At 54.2% G+C, this 16,697-nt stretch overlaps 1 protein-coding gene across 11 annotated transcripts in view; it reads left to right on the top strand.

Annotated features, from left to right (window-relative positions):
• MACF1 (microtubule actin crosslinking factor 1) overlaps positions 1 to 16,697 on the top strand; it is a 133,453-nt gene that overhangs the window by 63,653 nt on the left and 53,103 nt on the right. For 8 of the 11 annotated variants that reach the window (XM_041417345.1, XM_041417344.1, XM_041417346.1 and 5 more), the window contains 20 exons: positions 167 to 382; positions 462 to 611; positions 1,278 to 1,511; positions 2,818 to 2,961; positions 3,048 to 3,281; positions 3,804 to 4,031; positions 4,466 to 4,981; positions 5,273 to 5,449; positions 5,905 to 6,028; positions 6,334 to 6,542; positions 7,093 to 7,254; positions 7,480 to 7,635; positions 8,834 to 9,000; positions 9,994 to 10,150; positions 10,829 to 10,946; positions 12,209 to 12,271; positions 12,997 to 13,238; positions 13,946 to 14,075; positions 14,863 to 15,062; positions 15,758 to 16,253. In XM_041417345.1, coding sequence (XP_041273279.1) covers positions 167 to 382; positions 462 to 611; positions 1,278 to 1,511; positions 2,818 to 2,961; positions 3,048 to 3,281; positions 3,804 to 4,031; positions 4,466 to 4,981; positions 5,273 to 5,449; positions 5,905 to 6,028; positions 6,334 to 6,542; positions 7,093 to 7,254; positions 7,480 to 7,635; positions 8,834 to 9,000; positions 9,994 to 10,150; positions 10,829 to 10,946; positions 12,209 to 12,271; positions 12,997 to 13,238; positions 13,946 to 14,075; positions 14,863 to 15,062; positions 15,758 to 16,253 — 4,123 coding nt within the window. Of the gene's footprint in view, positions 1 to 166; positions 383 to 461; positions 612 to 1,277; positions 1,512 to 2,817; positions 2,962 to 3,047; positions 3,282 to 3,803; positions 4,032 to 4,465; positions 4,982 to 5,272; positions 5,450 to 5,904; positions 6,029 to 6,333; positions 6,543 to 7,092; positions 7,411 to 7,479; positions 7,636 to 8,833; positions 9,001 to 9,993; positions 10,151 to 10,828; positions 10,947 to 12,208; positions 12,272 to 12,996; positions 13,239 to 13,945; positions 14,076 to 14,862; positions 15,063 to 15,757; positions 16,254 to 16,697 lie in introns of all 11 variants that reach the window. The other 3 variants (XM_041417349.1, XM_041417350.1, XM_041417340.1) reach the window with 2 other exon arrangements.

The following is a 16,697-nucleotide window of genomic DNA, read 5'->3' as shown; positions in this document are numbered from 1 at the left end:
TGGAGAAAGGCAGGAGAGGCACTGGCAGCTGAGCAGGGCTGGAGGGTGGGATGAATTTTTCTCGACTGAGTGTTTGGAGCTGCCTCTCCAAAAGCCCTGCTGGGTTTTGGCAGCAGGGAGGTGAGGTCACGCTGTCGTAGACGTAACGATGCTGTCTTTGTCTCAGGCTCTGGGCTCTGAGCTGCAGGAGCTGAGCTTCCCAGTGAATCAGGAGCTGGATGCTGTGCAGAGGATTGTGGCCAACCCTCCTGAAGAAGTCCCTGAGCAGTTACTGAAGGCTTTGGAGAAGGATGCCAAGAACCTCCAGAAGTCTCTGAGCTCTGCGAGTGAAGTCCTGCAGTCCCGGCTGCAAAACCTTCGTGGGGCGGCAGAAGCCGAAAAGGTAGAGCTGGCAACTGCCCCCTGCTGCCCCACAAACTTCCTAAAATACCTCCTTTAAATGACGAATTTCTGCTTTTAAGGCTAAAATCCTGGCCCATCACGAGACTCTTGAGGGCAAGCTGCAGGAGCTGCTGAGCTGGGTGTCTGGCACCACGGAGTCTCTGGATGACAGCGATTTCCAGCAGGCCAGCGATGCCAGCAGCTTGAGTCGCTGCCTGCAGCACTACAAGGTAACCATGGCAATGCCCCTAATCCTGCAGGCTGATGAACTTGCTGCCCTCTGCACAGAGGAGAAGCTTTTAATCCTGCTTCTGTCCCAGAGCCTACCAAGGGTTTGGCCTTAGCTCGTGCCGCAGCTGGAGCTGCTGTGTTGGGTGTTCTCCAAAGTCGTTTGTTTCCATAATGCACAGCCTGGTTTGGTTGTTGAACATGCTCCTGTGCAGGGGTGTGGTGGTGGCTGAGTGACCTGGGGAGATTCCTGTCATCCAGGATCCTCTGCTCCATCACCTGTATGAGGAGCCCAGTCTCCTCATCCATCTTCTAGCAATAAAGATTATTTCCAAGCTTGGTGGTGACATCTTGGCATGGAAATCAGGGGATTGAAGGCTTTGAGAGCTGGTGGTGGCGCATGGAGTCACTGGGGCCAGGTCTGGGTCATTCCTCAGACCCAAGTGCAGCCCTACACACATCCAAGAAACCTCTTGGTGAGGTGCCTCCAGCACCTGGTGCAGAGGGAAGTTGGAAAATCCCGGTGATGCTCTCACCTCCATGCTGAGTGCTGTTCTGGGAGAGTTTGGTGTTCCTGGAATATATTTCATGTGGCACCAGCAGGAGGGAAGCAGTGCAACACAGCCCTGGCTGCAGGATCATTTTAGCTGCTTTTCTCTCCCATTCAGGAGCTGAAGGAGCCCCTTGCTGACACCAAGGCTGAGCTGGACGCCACTGCCTTTGACATCCAGTTCCTCATCTCGGAGCACGCCCAGGATTTAACCCCCCAGCAGAGCAGGCAGCTGCTGAGGCTGCTCAATGAGCTGCAGAAAGCCTTCAGGGACCTGTCAGAGCGTGTGACAGCGCGGGTGGAGGTGCTGCAGCTCTGTCTCCAGCAAGTGGAGCAGACGGAGCAGGTGAAGGTTGTGAGACATCTCCTCCTTTGCTCGCCGAAGCGCTTCCCAGCCGCAGGAACAGCAGCTGAGGCACCTCCAATTTGGGATTTCCCCTGCATGCCACTCCCAGTTCAGGAGTTCTCACTGCACATCATGAGCTTCCTCTAAAAGTCTTTCTTCTTCCTACCAGGCAGAAGGTTGCTTTTGCTCCCAAAATACGGAGCCCTGCCGAGGCCTGGGTAGCAGTTCTCTGCTAGATACGGAATTTTTTGGGGCTGGGTGGAATAAACCCTGTAATCCCCCCCAAAATCCCTGTGTAGAGGGGCCACCACAGACACCCAGTGTCCTATTTGCACTGCACACATCAGGCATTGCTGTCCCAGGGAAACAGCTGGCAAGGACAAAAACAAGTCCTCAGATCTCTGCTGCACTGCTGCAGCACCCACCGCTGCATGGATCCTCTCATCCAAGACAGGATTAATGTGGTTTTTTTATTAACAATTGCTCTCTGTAACTCTTGCCTGTCCTCTCTGGAGTGTGTGTGTGTATTAACCAGTTTGCTTTGCCTTTTCAGATTGAGTGTGCGCCCATCCTAACCCAGGAAGAACTCGCTTTGCAGCTGAAGAGCTCTTAAGAAGGCTCTTTCAATTTGCTTCTGTTGTTTTATCTTGTGACTGGGAGAAACAGGCACAGTGTTTTGCACAAGTTTGTACATCACCTTGCTGAAATGCCCAGTGAAAAACTCAAAAACCTTTTAACCCCCCTGGCAGAGGGGGACAGGGGTGTCACAGGGACTCTCAGGTCACATCATGCTCAATTGCTCGAACAGGCGCTTCTGTGTTGTGCTCTGTCAGCAAAAAGAGGAGCTGGATCAGCTACAGAAACACTTTCCCTCTCCAGGGCTCCCTTTCCAGCCCCAAATCAGTAAAAAAAAACCCTTATTTGGGGTTGTCTGGGGCTCCACAGTGGCGCTGCCTGTCCCAGGTCGTTGTTGCCTCTCATTCCGTGAGTTTCTGCTGCTGTTTTAATGTCTGTAAGGTGGAATGGAAAAGGCACAGAAACTCTTGGCTGAGTTTTCCTGGGAGAGCAGTGCAGCTCCATCTTGCAGGCTCCTCAGAGAGAAACCTCCAGTGGTGACAGAGGTGCCACCAGCTCAGCAGGGACGTGGCACCTGCTGCCGGACAGGGAGCACCTGGAGAGCCACCAAAGTTTTCTGTGCTGCATCCTCCCCTCCAGGAGCTGCAAGCTGTAACCTCACCTTGCCTTTCAGCAGCAGGAGAGGAGGTGCAGGGCTGGTACTGACTGTCCCCTGTCCCCTTTGCTGTGCCCACAGACGCTGCAGGAGCAGCAGGCAGCCCGGGCACAGAGCCTGGCTGAGCTGAGCCGCTGGCTGGGCCAGGCAGAGAACACCCTGGCAGAGCAGCAGAGAGCAGAAGGGGACCTGTCTGCCTTGCAGCAGAGGCAAAGCGACGTAAAGGTCGGTGATATTTGAAATTTGGGGGGGCAGGGGTGGAGAGGTTTCACCTCAGGAGTGGCCAGAGCCTCACGGCTTCATCCACCCAGGAGCTGCAGAGGAGCATGCACAGCAGAGCCGCCTCCTTTGCTGGTGTCCTGAAGAGCACAGAGCAGTTTTTGGAGGAGAACAAGGCCAAGCTGGAGCCTGGGGAGCTGGCAGCACTGCAGCAGGACCTGCAGCGTGCCAAGGAGCAGTACCAGTCCCTGCAGGAGAGGACAGAGGTGGCCCAGAAGGAGCTGGAGAGTGCTGTGAGTGCTGCAGTGCAGCAGCAGACTGAGAAGGTAACGTGCCAGGAGCTGTGGAGCCTCCAGCTTTGCTTGAGGAGGACTGTGAGGTCCTGGAAGCCCATCTGGGTGATGCAGCACAGAGCAATTTGTGGTTCCTTCCTGGATATTCCCTGGGCAAGGTTTCCCCCAGATATTTCTGTCTTGAAATGCTTTGGGATGAGCTGGTTGTGGAGGGAATGGGGGAGGAAAAGGTCCCTTACTCTGCCTTTGGGGTGACCCCTGATGGATGAGGATTGTCAATCACATCCCAGCCATTTTGGAGTGAGGGCCCTGGGTTGTGTGAGGATGAGAAATTCAATGTAGCAGCAAGGCTGAGTTTTTTCACAGCTTTTCTGCACCTTTCAGAGAGCCACAAAGGGTCTGGAGGTGTCTCAGCATTTGCTGAGGCTGGGAAACTCCTTGGGTTTTTTGGTTTTTTTTTTGCCTTCTGCTGATTTTTGTCTCCCTCCCCCGTGCAGCAGTTTGCTGAACATGCAAGAACTGGGCCATTCTTATCTGGAGCCTTTGTGCTTTCAGGTGAAAGCTGCCAAAGAGCTGGAGGAGAACAGCAATAAGATCGATTCCCTTTTGAGCTGGGTGGCATCGCTGGAGCAGAAGGGAGGGCTCCCAGAGTACAGACCCCACCCTGTCCATCAAGGCACAGGGACACAAGCAGGAAAAAGCACTGGGGATGTCCCTGATGGCCACACTGTGGGAGCAGACAGTGCTGCTGAGAGCCTGGACGAGCAGTACGAGAGGCTGAAGGTCAGCACTGACACCTTGTCCCTCCCAAAGCCTCCTGCCCTGTCCCTGCTGTTAGATGAGTCTGAAACATGGGATTCTCCATGGGAAGCTCAGAAAGGCCCTGCCCAGCTTCCTGCAGGAGATGCAGGATGTGTGATTACACCACAAGGTGTAATCAGGGTCTCAGAAGGTGCCCATGATGGCCACAGAAGGGGTCGCTGCACTCCTCTAGCCCAACCTGGGACGTTCCCAGTTTTCCCCACCCTGCTGGTGCTTTGTCACAGAATCACGAAAATAATTGGTTTGGAAAGGACCTTAAAGACCATCCTGTTCCACTCCCACCTCCCACTAGACCAGGCTGCTCCACTCTGGCCTCGAGCCCTTCCAGAGCTGTCCCATCCACGGCTGCTGGGGACCTCAGCGCCGAGCCTCACCTTTATCCCTGCATCTTCCAGGCGCAGCACCAGGAGCTGCTGTCCCAGCAGCAGGACATCATCCTGGCCACGCAGGCAGCCCAGGCTTTCCTGGACAAGCAGGGGCCCAGCCTGGCTGGGGAGGAGAGGGAGCGGCTGCAGGAGCAGCTGGCGGAGCTGCGGGAGCGGTACCCGGCGGCGCTGGCGCGCGCGGAGGCGCGGCTGAAACGGGCGCAGCTCCTGCGGGAGGAGCTCCAGAAGTTCCTGAAGGACCACGGAGAGTTCCAGGCCTGGCTGGAGCAGGCAGAGCAAGACCTGCAGGGGATGTACAAAGGGGACGGTGACCCTGCCTCCCTCCGGCAGCTGCTGCGGCGGCAGGGCAGCTTCTCGGAGGATGTGATCTCCCACAAGGGTGATCTGCGCTTCGTCACCATGTCGGGGGAGAAGTTTCTGGATGGGGATGCTGGGGATGCTGAATCCCAGCTGTTGATGTCCAGGAGTGTGGTCAAGAGCAAGCTGGAGGATGCCACGCAGAGGTACACCACGCTGCACTCCAAGGTATGGGAAGGGCTGTGAGCTGGGTGCTCCTTTCCTCCTTTGCAGGGATGGCAGAGGGATGTTTGTCCCAGCTTCCAGGACATTTATAGGTTGTAGGACAAGGATTGTCTTCTTCAGGGCTTAGGCAACACCCTTGTCTTGCTGTTTGTCAGCATGTTACCCCTGGTAATTCATTTAGCCTGTGGCAAGATTGATTTTTTTTTAATTGCTTTTTCTTTCTTGCTGATTCCTGTGCCTTTTGCCACGCATTGCTCTTGTGCATCCCTGTCACCTCTCGTTGCTCCTTTGCAGTGCTCCAAGCTGGGCTCCCACCTGAACACCTTGCTGGATCACTACCAGCAGTTCCAGGAGGTGGCAGAGTCTCTCAGGACGTGGCTGCAGGAGAGTGAAGCTGCCCTGGGGAAGCTGCTCTCAGAGACGGTTTCCTCAGATGTGGCCATGCTGCAGAAGCAGCTCACCAGCACCAAGGTACACCTGGGGGATTTTCTGGGGGAATGATGGAGCCTGGATGGGAATTTGGCTGCTCTGAGCAGTCAGCAGCAGGGAGGAGACTTGACCTCTTGGTGGTTTTTTTGCTGGTTGAGGGCAAAGGTGCACCTGCAGGTGTAGCAGGTTCTGTGCTGCAGCCAGGTGGGTCAAATTTGTGCTTGGGGGGCTTAGGGGCTGCAGGCACAGACACCCCAGAGGGACATAGAGGGGGACATTGCTCCCCCATGAAGGTGCCAGAGCACTGGGACAGCCCAAACCCTCTGATCCAGCTCTGCCTGCAGTGTGGGGGTAGATTTTTCCATCATTTCTGAACGATTTAGTGATGAAGTGCAGAGGATCCCTCAAGGGGGTGTGAAAGGAGCCCTGAGCTCCATGAGTGTGGCAGTCCTGCCTGGGACCCATCTCTGATTTTGGCTTGTCTTGTGTGAAAACAGCAACTGCAGGGAGACCTGGCTGAGCACCAGGTGCCAGTGGAGAAGCTCCAGAAAGCAGCTCGGACCCTGCTGGACATCCAAGGGGAGCCAGCCCCAGACCACGGCCACATTCAGGAAACAACAGGTACTGAGCAAAGCAGCTGCCAGCGTTAGCAGGGAGGGTTGGGGAGAGTGGGAACAAGCCAGAGGGGGCAAAGATAAGTCACTTTTTGGGGGAATTTGGGGGTAATCACGTGGCAGAACCTCCTCAGGGCTTGCATGTGGGGAGGGATGTGGCCACTTGTGTTGCATCCCCTGTCTCGCTGCTGAATGTGGGGACAGGGATTTGTCATCACTGAGAGTTTTAGGGGGAGCCAAAGGTGACCCTGGCTGCTCTCTGAGCACTTGGAGCTCTGTGCCACTGAGTGTCCTCTGTGCTGAACCCTGCAGCTGCCATCGTGAGCCGCTTCCAGAGCCTCTCCCAGCAGATGTCGGAGCGCTCGGACCTGCTGCAGAAATCCATTGCTCAGTCCCAGAGCGTCCAGGAGAGCCTGGAGAGCCTCCTCCAGTCCGTGGCTGAGATTGAGAAGAGCCTGGAGAAGGACCAGCCAGCCATGCTCTCCTCTGCCTCCATCCAGGACTCGCTTGCCACGAGTGTGGTAAGGCTGGGCCCGGCTCCCTCACCCCAAAAACGCCAGAGCAGTGCCTGCACCATGCAGGGGTTGGTGGGGTTTAACTACTGAGTGCTGAAAGCACCAAAAAAAAAACCACTAAAAAGGAACATGAGCAGAAACTTTTTATTTTCATAGAATCACTGAATGGTTTGGGTGGCAGGAAACCCTAAAGACCATCTAATCCCAGCTCCCTGCCATGGGACACCTTCCACTGGACCAGCTTGCTCAGGGCCCTTTGCAATCTGGCCTTGGACATTTCCAAGGGTGGGGCAGCTCCAGCATCTCTGGGCAAACTGTGCAAGGTCACAGACTTGTTGAAAATCTCCTTTTTAATTTGCTAACAAGATTTCAGACAGAGGGAAAAGCAGAGCATGTTGGGCAGGTCAGAAAGGAAAGGAAAACTGGGATACGAAACAATTTTTTCCCATCTCTTGTTGTGTCAAACCACCTGCTGCCGCTCCCGAGGGCGGCCCAGTTAGTTCTGCTGAAGAACCTTCCTTAAAAAGCCCTCCCTCTCCTCCTGTGCTCCCCACAGAAGCTGAAGCAGGACATTGCCAGGCAGAGGAGCTGCCTGGAAGCCACCCGGGAGATGGTGACACGCTTCACCGAGGCGGCCGACAGCCCCGCCGCCTCTGCCCTGCAGGACAAGCTGGCCCAGGTGACAGAGCACTTCGGGAGGCTGTGCCAGCAGCAGCAGGAGAGGGAGGACGCCCTCAAGGGCCTCCTGCCCAAGGTGGAGCAGTACGAGCAGCTGTGGGAGAAGCTGCAGCAGTTCACGGAGAGCAGGACGCGGATGCTGGCGTCCGGGAATCAGCCGGACCGCGACATCGCTCGCTTCTCCCAGCACGTCCAGGTGAGTCCTGGGGGAGGATTCCACCTGCACCAGCTTATAAGATCTCAAAGAAATAATAAGCAGCAGCAGGAGAGGGAGGACGCCCTCAAGGGCCTCCTGCCCAAGGTGGAGCAGTACGAGCAGCTGTGGGAGAAGCTGCAGCAGTTCACGGAGAGCAGGACGCGGATGCTGGCGTCCGGGAATCAGCCGGACCGCGACATCGCTCGCTTCTCCCAGCACGTCCAGGTGAGTCCTGGGGGAGGATTCCACCTGCACCAGCTTGTTATATTGTCTTCCTCGAGCCAGGTCTTATAAGATCTCAAAGAAACAATGCACCCAAGGTAGCTCAGCTGCTTTTGGAAGCATAAAAGAAGCGGGATGGCTTCTGCTGCAGTGTTGGAAACAAAAGGGTTTAATAAAAGGTAAAATAATAAACAGAAAAAAAATTACCCAGGTGCAAGAGATCTGCTCCTAGTAAAAACACCTCACAAAAGCCCTTAGTTCCTTTGTTCTCTTCTTTTTCTACCCAAATGATCAGGTGGGACTTTTTGGCTTCTATCCAATCAGCTGCCCTTCAGTTTGAAGTGAAGTCCCCGAGGTCCTATGAGGTGGCTTTTTACCTAATCAATGAGAGAAACTTCTGGGCTTCTTTCCTTTTTAAGGAGACACAAGATAGTTTTGCCACTCTGTCAACAAGGGGCATGCTCCTACGCCAGGTGTCTGAGGAAAGGTCCAGGCTGGCAGGATCCAGCTGTTCCCAGCTGTGGGAAAAGGGGGTGGCATTTCCCAGGAGCCAGGCTGGTTTTCAGATGGGGTATTTTAGGATCCAGTCCAAATGTAGCAGGATTTTACCAATTGAAGACTCCATGGGGTTAATACAGCAAAATATCCCTGTGAGGGCAGTGCAGGAGTGACAGAGAGCTTGGAGGTCTTAGAGCCAGAGAATCCTGGAATGGTTTGGCTTGGAAAAGACCTTAAAGATCATCTCATTCCAAGCGCCCTCTCAGGGACAGGAACAATTTCCCCTGGACCAGGTTGCTCAGGGTTGTCTTGGAGACTTTCAGGGGTGCTGTGGACCTCAAGTGTTCTGCTGCAGGGGGTGCTTCATCCACAGCCTCAGGAATGCTGGAAGATGACACAAAACCAGACTCCTGTGCTGTGGCAGGGGTTGATTTGTCTTGCTCTAGGGCCCCCCATCCCATCCCATCCCATCCCATCCCAGTCACCAGCACTGGAGAAGGTGGGGTTTGCTCCTGCAGCTGCTCAAAGTATTTGCTGAGCTGGAGGAGCAGGTGGCAGTGAGCTGTGCCCAACATTTGGCACTGCTGCCACACGTGGCACTGCCCACAGAGGGTCTGTCCAGCTCAGCAGGGCGTGGGGCTGCCCAGTTCATCCCCTCTGCTGCTTGGGGAACATGGTCAGCATCACCCTTCGCTCTTGGCAGGAGCTGAACTCGGAGATGAGGCAGCACCAGGAGGACCTGGCCACCCTGGAGCACCTGGCTGAGGAGCTGAGCTCCTGTGGCTTCACCCCCAGCTCCTCCCAGCAGCAGGAGAAGCTGCAGAGCCTGAAGAAAGACTTCCTGCAGCTACAAAAGGTGGCAAAGGACAGGTGAGTCCCAGGGAAGGGAGCATGAGGGTGGCTTTGTGGTCTGAGCAAGGCCTTGTGGAGATCTCCTTTCCAAGGAGGGGGGGCAGGAGCCAGCTCTTCCTGCCCTCCTCCCACGCCAGGATCCTGAGGCAGCTCTGCTCCAGCTGACGCTTTAAAAAAAGCCTTGGCTGGGGGCGTTGTGAAAAATTCCTGGTGCTGCAGCAGGAGCAGGAGCTCTGCATTTCCCAGCTCCTGTGTGGGTGCCACAGCTCCATCCCAGAGCATCCTGCTGGGTGCTGGGAGGACTGGGGAGCTGGGAGGTGACAGCAGAGCAGCCTGTTCCTGGTGTGCCCTGAAAATGGGGATAAAAGGGAGCTTGAGGAGGGTCAGAGCAGCAGCATCCCTGGGAGCCACACCTCTCTGGCTGCAGCTCCAAAATCCCTGCAGCAGAGTGCAGGGAAGGTGGTGGGGGAAAGCAGATGAAAACTCCCAATAATCCCCAGTAATTCAGAGCTGTGCAGGCTGCTCACAGCTGTGGCCAGCAAGGACAAGCCAGAGGGGCCCGTGACTCCCATCCAGGGGCTGCCTTGTCCCCCAGGATGGGCTGAAGGGATGGAGCTGTGGCCAGGGAGGAGGGGAGGCACAGCCTGGGCTCCCCCAGGATGCAGTTGCCTGGGGGGACACGGCATGAATGAGCCCTATCTTCCCAAAAACATTGCTTTTCCCAGGACAAAGAGCCTGGCCAGGCTGGCAGTGGTGGTCCCGTGGCTGTTGGCCACCACTGGAGTGCCCAAAAGTGCCACCAGCCAGGATTTGAGGGGGTCAGCAGCAGGGAGGGAGCTGGCACTGGGTGCACCCCATTTTGTGCTGTTCCCAGGCAACATCTAATAATAATAATAATAATAATTATAATTAAAAACAGGGCTCCTAGGGACACAACCGTGCTGCATTCAGGAGGGGGTAATTACAAGGCAGAGCACGAGCTCTGACTCTCCAAAACCTTTTCACTCCCAGAGAAAAGGATGCATCATCCTGCCAGGAGCAGCTGGACGAGTTTCGGAATCTGGTTGGTGCCATGAGGAAGTGGCTGAGGGAGAGTGAAGGCAAAATTCCACCTGCTGAGACCTCCCTGGGCACCCAGGAGCTGCAGCAGCACAGGCAGCAGATCCAGGTGGGCCAAGGGGGCTGGAATCAAACTGGGAAAGCCTTGAAATGCTGGAATGTGAAACAAATCCCTGGAAGCAGAGGCTTGCTGGTGGTCTCAGCATGCATCCAGTGGCTTGCAGAGCAGGGAGCAGTGTGACAGATTTCTTGGGCACTGCCTGGTTTCTTGTCACTCCCTGTGCTTGCTCTGGGCAGGATTTATGAGTGGGAGACCTGAGCACACTCAGGTTTGTTTTTTTCTGAGCGTTTCCTGTGGTAGATGTGGAAGGTGGCCTCCTGTCAGCCGAGCCCCCGCTGTGCTCCAGCAGAGGGATGTGACAATTCAGGATGTGCTGGGCTTTGACTCAGAGGCAGAGCAGCTCTGCTGAGTCACCCACAGCCCTCACACCCCACAGCACCCAGGACTGGGCTCAGCCAGGCTGGGCTCTTCAGGGAGGGGGAGGAGGGATGTCCCCAGAGTGGTGGGAGGGAGAAGGTTTCCTTCAACAGACCCATTAGTTGGGAAGAGCTTTTTTTTGCTGTTTGATTCCCCCCCTGCCTGGCAGAAATAGATGTGTCACACCCACTTCCCCCAGAGCAGCCATCAGCTGGTTCCCTGGGTGCTGTGTCCTGGTGTCACCACAGAGGGGACAGGGCTGTGGCCGGGCAAGTGTGGCCTCCAATCCCAAACTTGGCTTTTGAGCAGGATCTCCTGGAGGAATGGAAAGGGAAGGGGCCCCAGGTGGAGGAGATTGGCCGCAGAGGGACCCTCCTGGAGAACCTGATCGTGGAGATTACGGCCCCCAACACCCCGCCCAAGGCAGGTGAGTTGTGCCCAGAGCTCCTGAGGACAACTCTGCTGTCAGCACTGCATCTCCTCTGAGCCTGCCTTCAGCCAAAAATGGGGTTATTTCCCCCTTTTAGCCAAATTCAGAGGGCCTGTGGTGATCTGAGTATCACGGGGCTCAGCCCAGTGGTTGAGTCACTGGCACTCGTTGCTTTAATGCATCATCCTGGCTTGGCTTAATTAACTGTAGCCTAACGAGCTCTGAATTGCCCTGTGTTTGCTGTGGGGGCACATATCACTCTCTGGTAGAGCTGGGGAGCTCGTGGAAGTGGCTCCTGCTCTCTCCTGGTGATGTTCTACAGCCTCCTGAGGGCTGGAGTGTTTTAATCAACCTCCAGCATTTGGGTTTCACGTCTGGATGACATTTGGGGCTGCAATAGTCAGATGTGATTTACTGGTCTCCCTTTTGGCTTCAAGTCTGTGAAGCAATGAGATTATGTCTGGTTCATTTGGAAACCAGCTCAAAGATGTCTTCCAGCTTGTGAGAACAAGTCCCTGGACTCTCATCACTGATGGGAATTTATGGGAATTCACGGTCTGGATTTGTTTGTTAGGATTAAGTTCATGAACAGTTCTCAGGGAAACCATCAGGAGAAGTGAGGAGAGGCTTGTGGGTGACCAAAGGTGCAGCCCTTTATGTCCATGAAAGCTTTAAAATGTGTGGTTAGAAAAGAGAGACTTGCCTGAAAATGTGAATCTCCCTTTGGTTATGACATCTGGTGTCCAGAGAAGGGACACTGGTGCATCCTGCATCTCTGGACAAAGACAGCATGAGCACAGGGCTGGTTTGAATAGTTTCATCCCATAAAAAAGGAGGATATGGGGGAATTGATCCCTTCAGGGAAGGCATTCAGCAGTTTTATTGGGTATAAGTCACAAAATCATGCTCAGGGTAGCAGCTTCCCAGGCACGGTGAGATGCCAGTGGTCCTCAGCATTGCAGCCCATGCAGGAGCCACATTATCCCTGCTCTCTGGGTGATGTTGGGATGCTGGGAGAGCTTCCCAGCTCCAGAAGCTTCAGAAAGGCAGGAACAGCTCCAGGAAAGTGAGGGGACAGGAGGAGGAGAGATAAAGGAACTCCAAACCAAATTAATGCCCAGTGCTGGGCAGGTGGGGAGGCACCACGTCGGTGCTTGGTGGTCCCTGTCATGCAGCAGCCATTCATCACTCACTGTCTGCATCCCTGACACTTCTGCCTTGTCCCTCTTGTCCCTCTTGTCCCTGTCCCCTCTGCCCAGGTGCCACTCTGCCCACTCCAGGAGGCTCGGGAGGCAGCGTGAACGGATACCACACCTGCAAAGGTGAGCTCCCTGTCAGCACCACTGAGCTATGCATGCCCCTGTCCCTTTTTCATCCAGGCATTTCCATTCCCTGGGAATACAAACCTCAGTGTGACACTGCCAGCATCCCAGCAGAAGGGAAATGAGCTTGGCAGTGGGTTGGGAATTCTCAGCTGCTGCCATGGAGGGTGGAGGTCGGGCTGAAGGACGGAGAGGGGCAGCCCTGGGGAGTGATAGCACCCTGACACCTCATCAGGTGGTGTTAGGAGCTGATAAATGGGAGATCATTTTAAGGCCTGCAATTAAATTTATTGGTTCTGTGGGATTATAACAGCATCCAACCCTCCAGTTTGAAGAGCAATTTTAATTACTGCCCGTTATCTGCTGTTAGTTCGCCGGTTCAACGAGATAATAGGTGCATAAAAATGGCTTCATGTCTTGGTGCCAAATAATTTAACCTTGTATTAGCAGTGGCTTTATGAAAAGGGGGCTCAGTTTGCATCAAGCTCACCAACAGAGAGCTTTGTTTGTAAACTGTCAAAGGGCATAGGGGGGACAAGTGGAAAATCCCCCGTGGCAGGAGAGGTGAGGATGATGCGACGTCGCTCCGCAGGCGGGCAGACAGAGCGTGGCCTTGCTCCTCATCTCAGCTCTCTGTGGCTGCCTGGGGCTGGGTTAGAACCTGATGGTGTGAGGTGGAGGACGGGGGGCAGTGGTGCTGACCCCGGGCTGGTTTTTGGCCGCAGATCTGACGGAGATCCAGTGCGACGTGTCGGACGTGAGCCGGCGGTACCAGGCGCTGGGTGCAGCGCTGCAGGAGCGCCTGCAGCAGCTCTCAGCCATGCTGGACAGGATGCAGGAGGTGCAGGAGGAGGCCAGCTCCATGCTCAAGTGGCTGGAGTCCAAGGAAAGGGTGCTGTCCGAGCTGGATGCCTCCTCCTCGCCCACCAAGACGGAGACGATGAGAGCCCAGGCTGAGCACAACAAGGTGACTGCTCTTCCCGACTTTCTGGGATCATGGGATCACAAAATGGCCCTTAAAGATCATCCCATTCCACCCCTCTGCTGGGCATCTCCCAGAGGATCCCAGAGATGGGCTTTGTTGCACAGAATTAGCCCCAAGGGTTTGCCCTGAGTTAAAGAAGGGCATTCCCAGACACAGTCTCAAGCTGCACCAAATATAGGTTGGATATTAGGAAAAAGTTTTTTACAGAAATGATGATAAAAGTTCTGGAATGGCCTGCCCAGGGAGGTGGTGGAGTCACCATCCCTAGATGTGTTTAAAAACAGACTGGATGTGGCACTTGGTGCCAGGGTTTAGTTGAGGTGTTAGGGCTGGGTTGGACTTGATGATCTTGAAGGTCTTTTCCAACCTGGTCATTCTGTGAATTCTGTGAATTCCAGGCAGATTCATGGAGAAGCAGCCCAAAGTTCACCTTTGCTTTTAGACCTGTTGATGTCAGGCTGAGGGAAAAAGAGATAATTTGGAGCCCTTGCTGCTGAGTCACTCCATCTTCTCCTGGAAAGCAATTCCCAGCCTTTCCCTGCCCTTGTGGCCACATTAGCTCACAATAGTGCTAAAAAAATTGATTTATCTAAAGAGCAAAGAACAGAAATTATCCAGCTTCAGCTTTTGTCCCTACTCCTTGATTTTTCTGCCCTGTATCTGAGGAAGTTCAAATCATTATTTTCCAGGCATTTCTGGCTGAATTGGAACAGAATTCTGGGAAGATCCAGAAGGTAAAGGAAGCACTTTCTGGCTTGCTGGAGAAATATCCAGATTCCCCAGAAGCAGCGAACTGGAAGAAGATGCAGGAAGACCTGAGTAAGTGCCTGAAGCATTAATGAGGCTTCTGTCTCCAAACATCATGTTAGACGTGGCTCAGGAGTGAGGGGCGATCCCAAAGTCACGCTAGAGCAGAGTCACTTCTAATTAAAATTCAGTAAATAGCAAACCTATCTCCGAGCTGTCTGGTGTGGAAGGTGTTCCTGAGATGAGCACTGTCGTGATTAATGAAATCTCTGTGATGGATGTGGATTTTAAAGGATTGCCTCCTTAAATTGCTTCTTTAAAAAAAAAATGGGGGGGGGAGGGGAAATGTGTTAGCAGCACAGGTTGATTGTTTTGATTAAAAGCTTCACTGCTTGATATAAAATTCTAGTCATTAGTGAGGCTACCCTAGGTAATTAAGTGTTGACTAAACAAGGCTGTGTGTTCAAAAAGAAGCCCAGAGATTCCCTCCTTTGAAGTAGCAGCAATGTGTTGACTCCATGCAGGAGATCTGAGTGTGCTGTGTGAGGACAGGCACTCATGAGAGTATCCTCATTTATCAGGCCAGGGATGTGAGATGGCTCACCCAAGGTCATGGCAGCAGTGACTAGGGCACAGAAATCCTGCTTTCAGGGTTTTCTCCTCAGAGCTTCCAGACCATGTAGCCCCTAGATTTGAGTAATGGCTTCTTAGCTGGAGAGTGGACAGAGCCACGCTGGTTTTACTGGAAACCAGAGATTTCCTATTGGGAAAACCACAAGGAGGGGAAAACAACCTTGGTGGTGGTGGGGTGGGCTGGCCAGGAGCTTGAGCACGGCCAACAGAGGTGGTGGTGCTTCAGACTGCAGGTGGGAGAGGGCCAGCCAGGCCACGGCCGCGCGGCAGCAGAAGCTGGAGGAGTCGGCGACCCAGCTGGCCACGTTCCAGGCCACCGAGGCCCAGCTGAGGCCCTGGCTGATGGAGAAGGAGCTGATGATGAGCGTGCTGGGCCCCCTGTCCATCGACCCCAACATGCTGAACGCTCAGAAGCAGCAGGTGCAGGTGAGAGGGGGTTTTTTTGGTGCCTTCGTGGTGGGCGCGGGATGGAGGAGAGCGTCTGGCCCAGGAGGGAGGTGGGAGGTTGGGCTTGTCTGGTGAGCACTCTGACCTGCTGTGAGTGTTCAGAGACCTCGTGGCTCCTCTTCCAAGTCCTCCAAACCCCGCTGAGCCCAAACCACTGTGAGTAACTTGAAAAGGGTGCAGTGCTGAGCTCCCTTCCAGCGCTGGATTGACTCAGCAGTGAATCACTTGGCCCCTCTTGGAGAGTGAAATTGCTTTAAACAAGGCCTGTGCTGATGTTCTGCAGGACTTGCTAATGCTGCCCCTCTGCCTGCCAGCCTGGCCCTTCCATTCCTCCTGCTTCCAAATCCTAACATGGCTGTAACCAGCCACATCATGCAGCAAAAAAGCCCCAGTGGAGATAATTAGATTTTCATCTCATCTAAGTGGTTTGTGCTACGTTATAAGACAAATAAGAGAGAGAGCAAAGTCCTGGAGTCGCAGACCCCTCCCAGCTTTTTAACTCCCAAGGTCACAGTAAATCCTGGGCTACCCAGCCCAACTGCTGTCCCACCCCAGGGCCTGTTCCTGCTGATTCCATGGGCTGGATAAAGCCCCTGGAGGTCTGGTTTGTTTTGACTGTGTGTACTCGGAGCTGTCAGTTTTATGCAAACATTTTTATGTTATTTCTGTTCCAGTTTATGCTGAAGGAATTCGAAGCTCGCCGACAGCAGCACGAGCAGCTCAACCAGGCAGCTCAGAGCATCCTGACTGGCCCTGGAGATGTTTCCCCATCCACCAGCCAGGTGCAGGAGGAGCTCCAAGGGGTCAACCAGAAATGGTCCGAGCTCACCGAGCGCCTCAACTCCCGCTCCAGCCAGATTGACCAAGCCATAGTAAAGAGCACCCAGTACCAGGAGCTTCTCCAGGGCCTCTCGGAGAAGGTGAAGGCTGTTGGGCAGCGCCTGAGCAGCCAGTCTGCCATCAGCACCCAGCCTGATGCTGTCAAACAGCAGCTGGAGGAGACCAGCGAGATCCGCTCGGACCTGGAGCAGCTGGAGGAGGAGATCTCAGAGGCTCAGACCCTCTGTGATGACCTCTCCATCCTGATTGGGGAGCAGTACCTCAAAGATGAGTTGAGGAAACGTCTGGAGACGGTGGCACTTCCCCTCAAAGGCCTGGAAGATCTGGCAGGTGAGATAGAGGAGGAGTTGCTTGAGGTGTCAGGATGTCAAGCTGCACCCTTGCTCTTTGCCAAAGGGCTCTCCCACCACTGGGTTTATGAAAATAATAGGAGAAGCACCATTTATCACTTTTTAGGGTTCTTCTTGGGTGTTTTATGGTGGCACCAAGCATGGGAGAGTTCCAACTCCAGAAATACCTGAGCATGGAGAGGGAGCAGAGGTGTTTAGCCCTGCTGATGTGACTCTTCACCAAGTAGGATGGCACATGCTTGGAAAAATAAACAGGTTCCTAAACTCAGATTGGGGATGAAGAAACCCCAGTGGCCACCCTCTGATCCTGGTTTTTCAGAGTTTACATTTAGAGACTGGTCAGGAGAGCTGAGACTTCTGCATTACCTCTGCCTCTTACTACTTAAGAAATTTATGAATCAGTTAGGAAAAAAAGGCTGGTGAT

This window comes from Onychostruthus taczanowskii, unplaced genomic scaffold (genome assembly GCF_017590055.1).
Source record: "Onychostruthus taczanowskii isolate IOZ18803 unplaced genomic scaffold, ASM1759005v1 scaffold56, whole genome shotgun sequence".
NCBI lineage: Eukaryota > Metazoa > Chordata > Aves > Passeriformes > Passeridae > Onychostruthus > Onychostruthus taczanowskii.
Note: the sequence above shows the minus strand (reverse complement) of the source record. Positions and strands in the feature narration are given on the sequence as shown.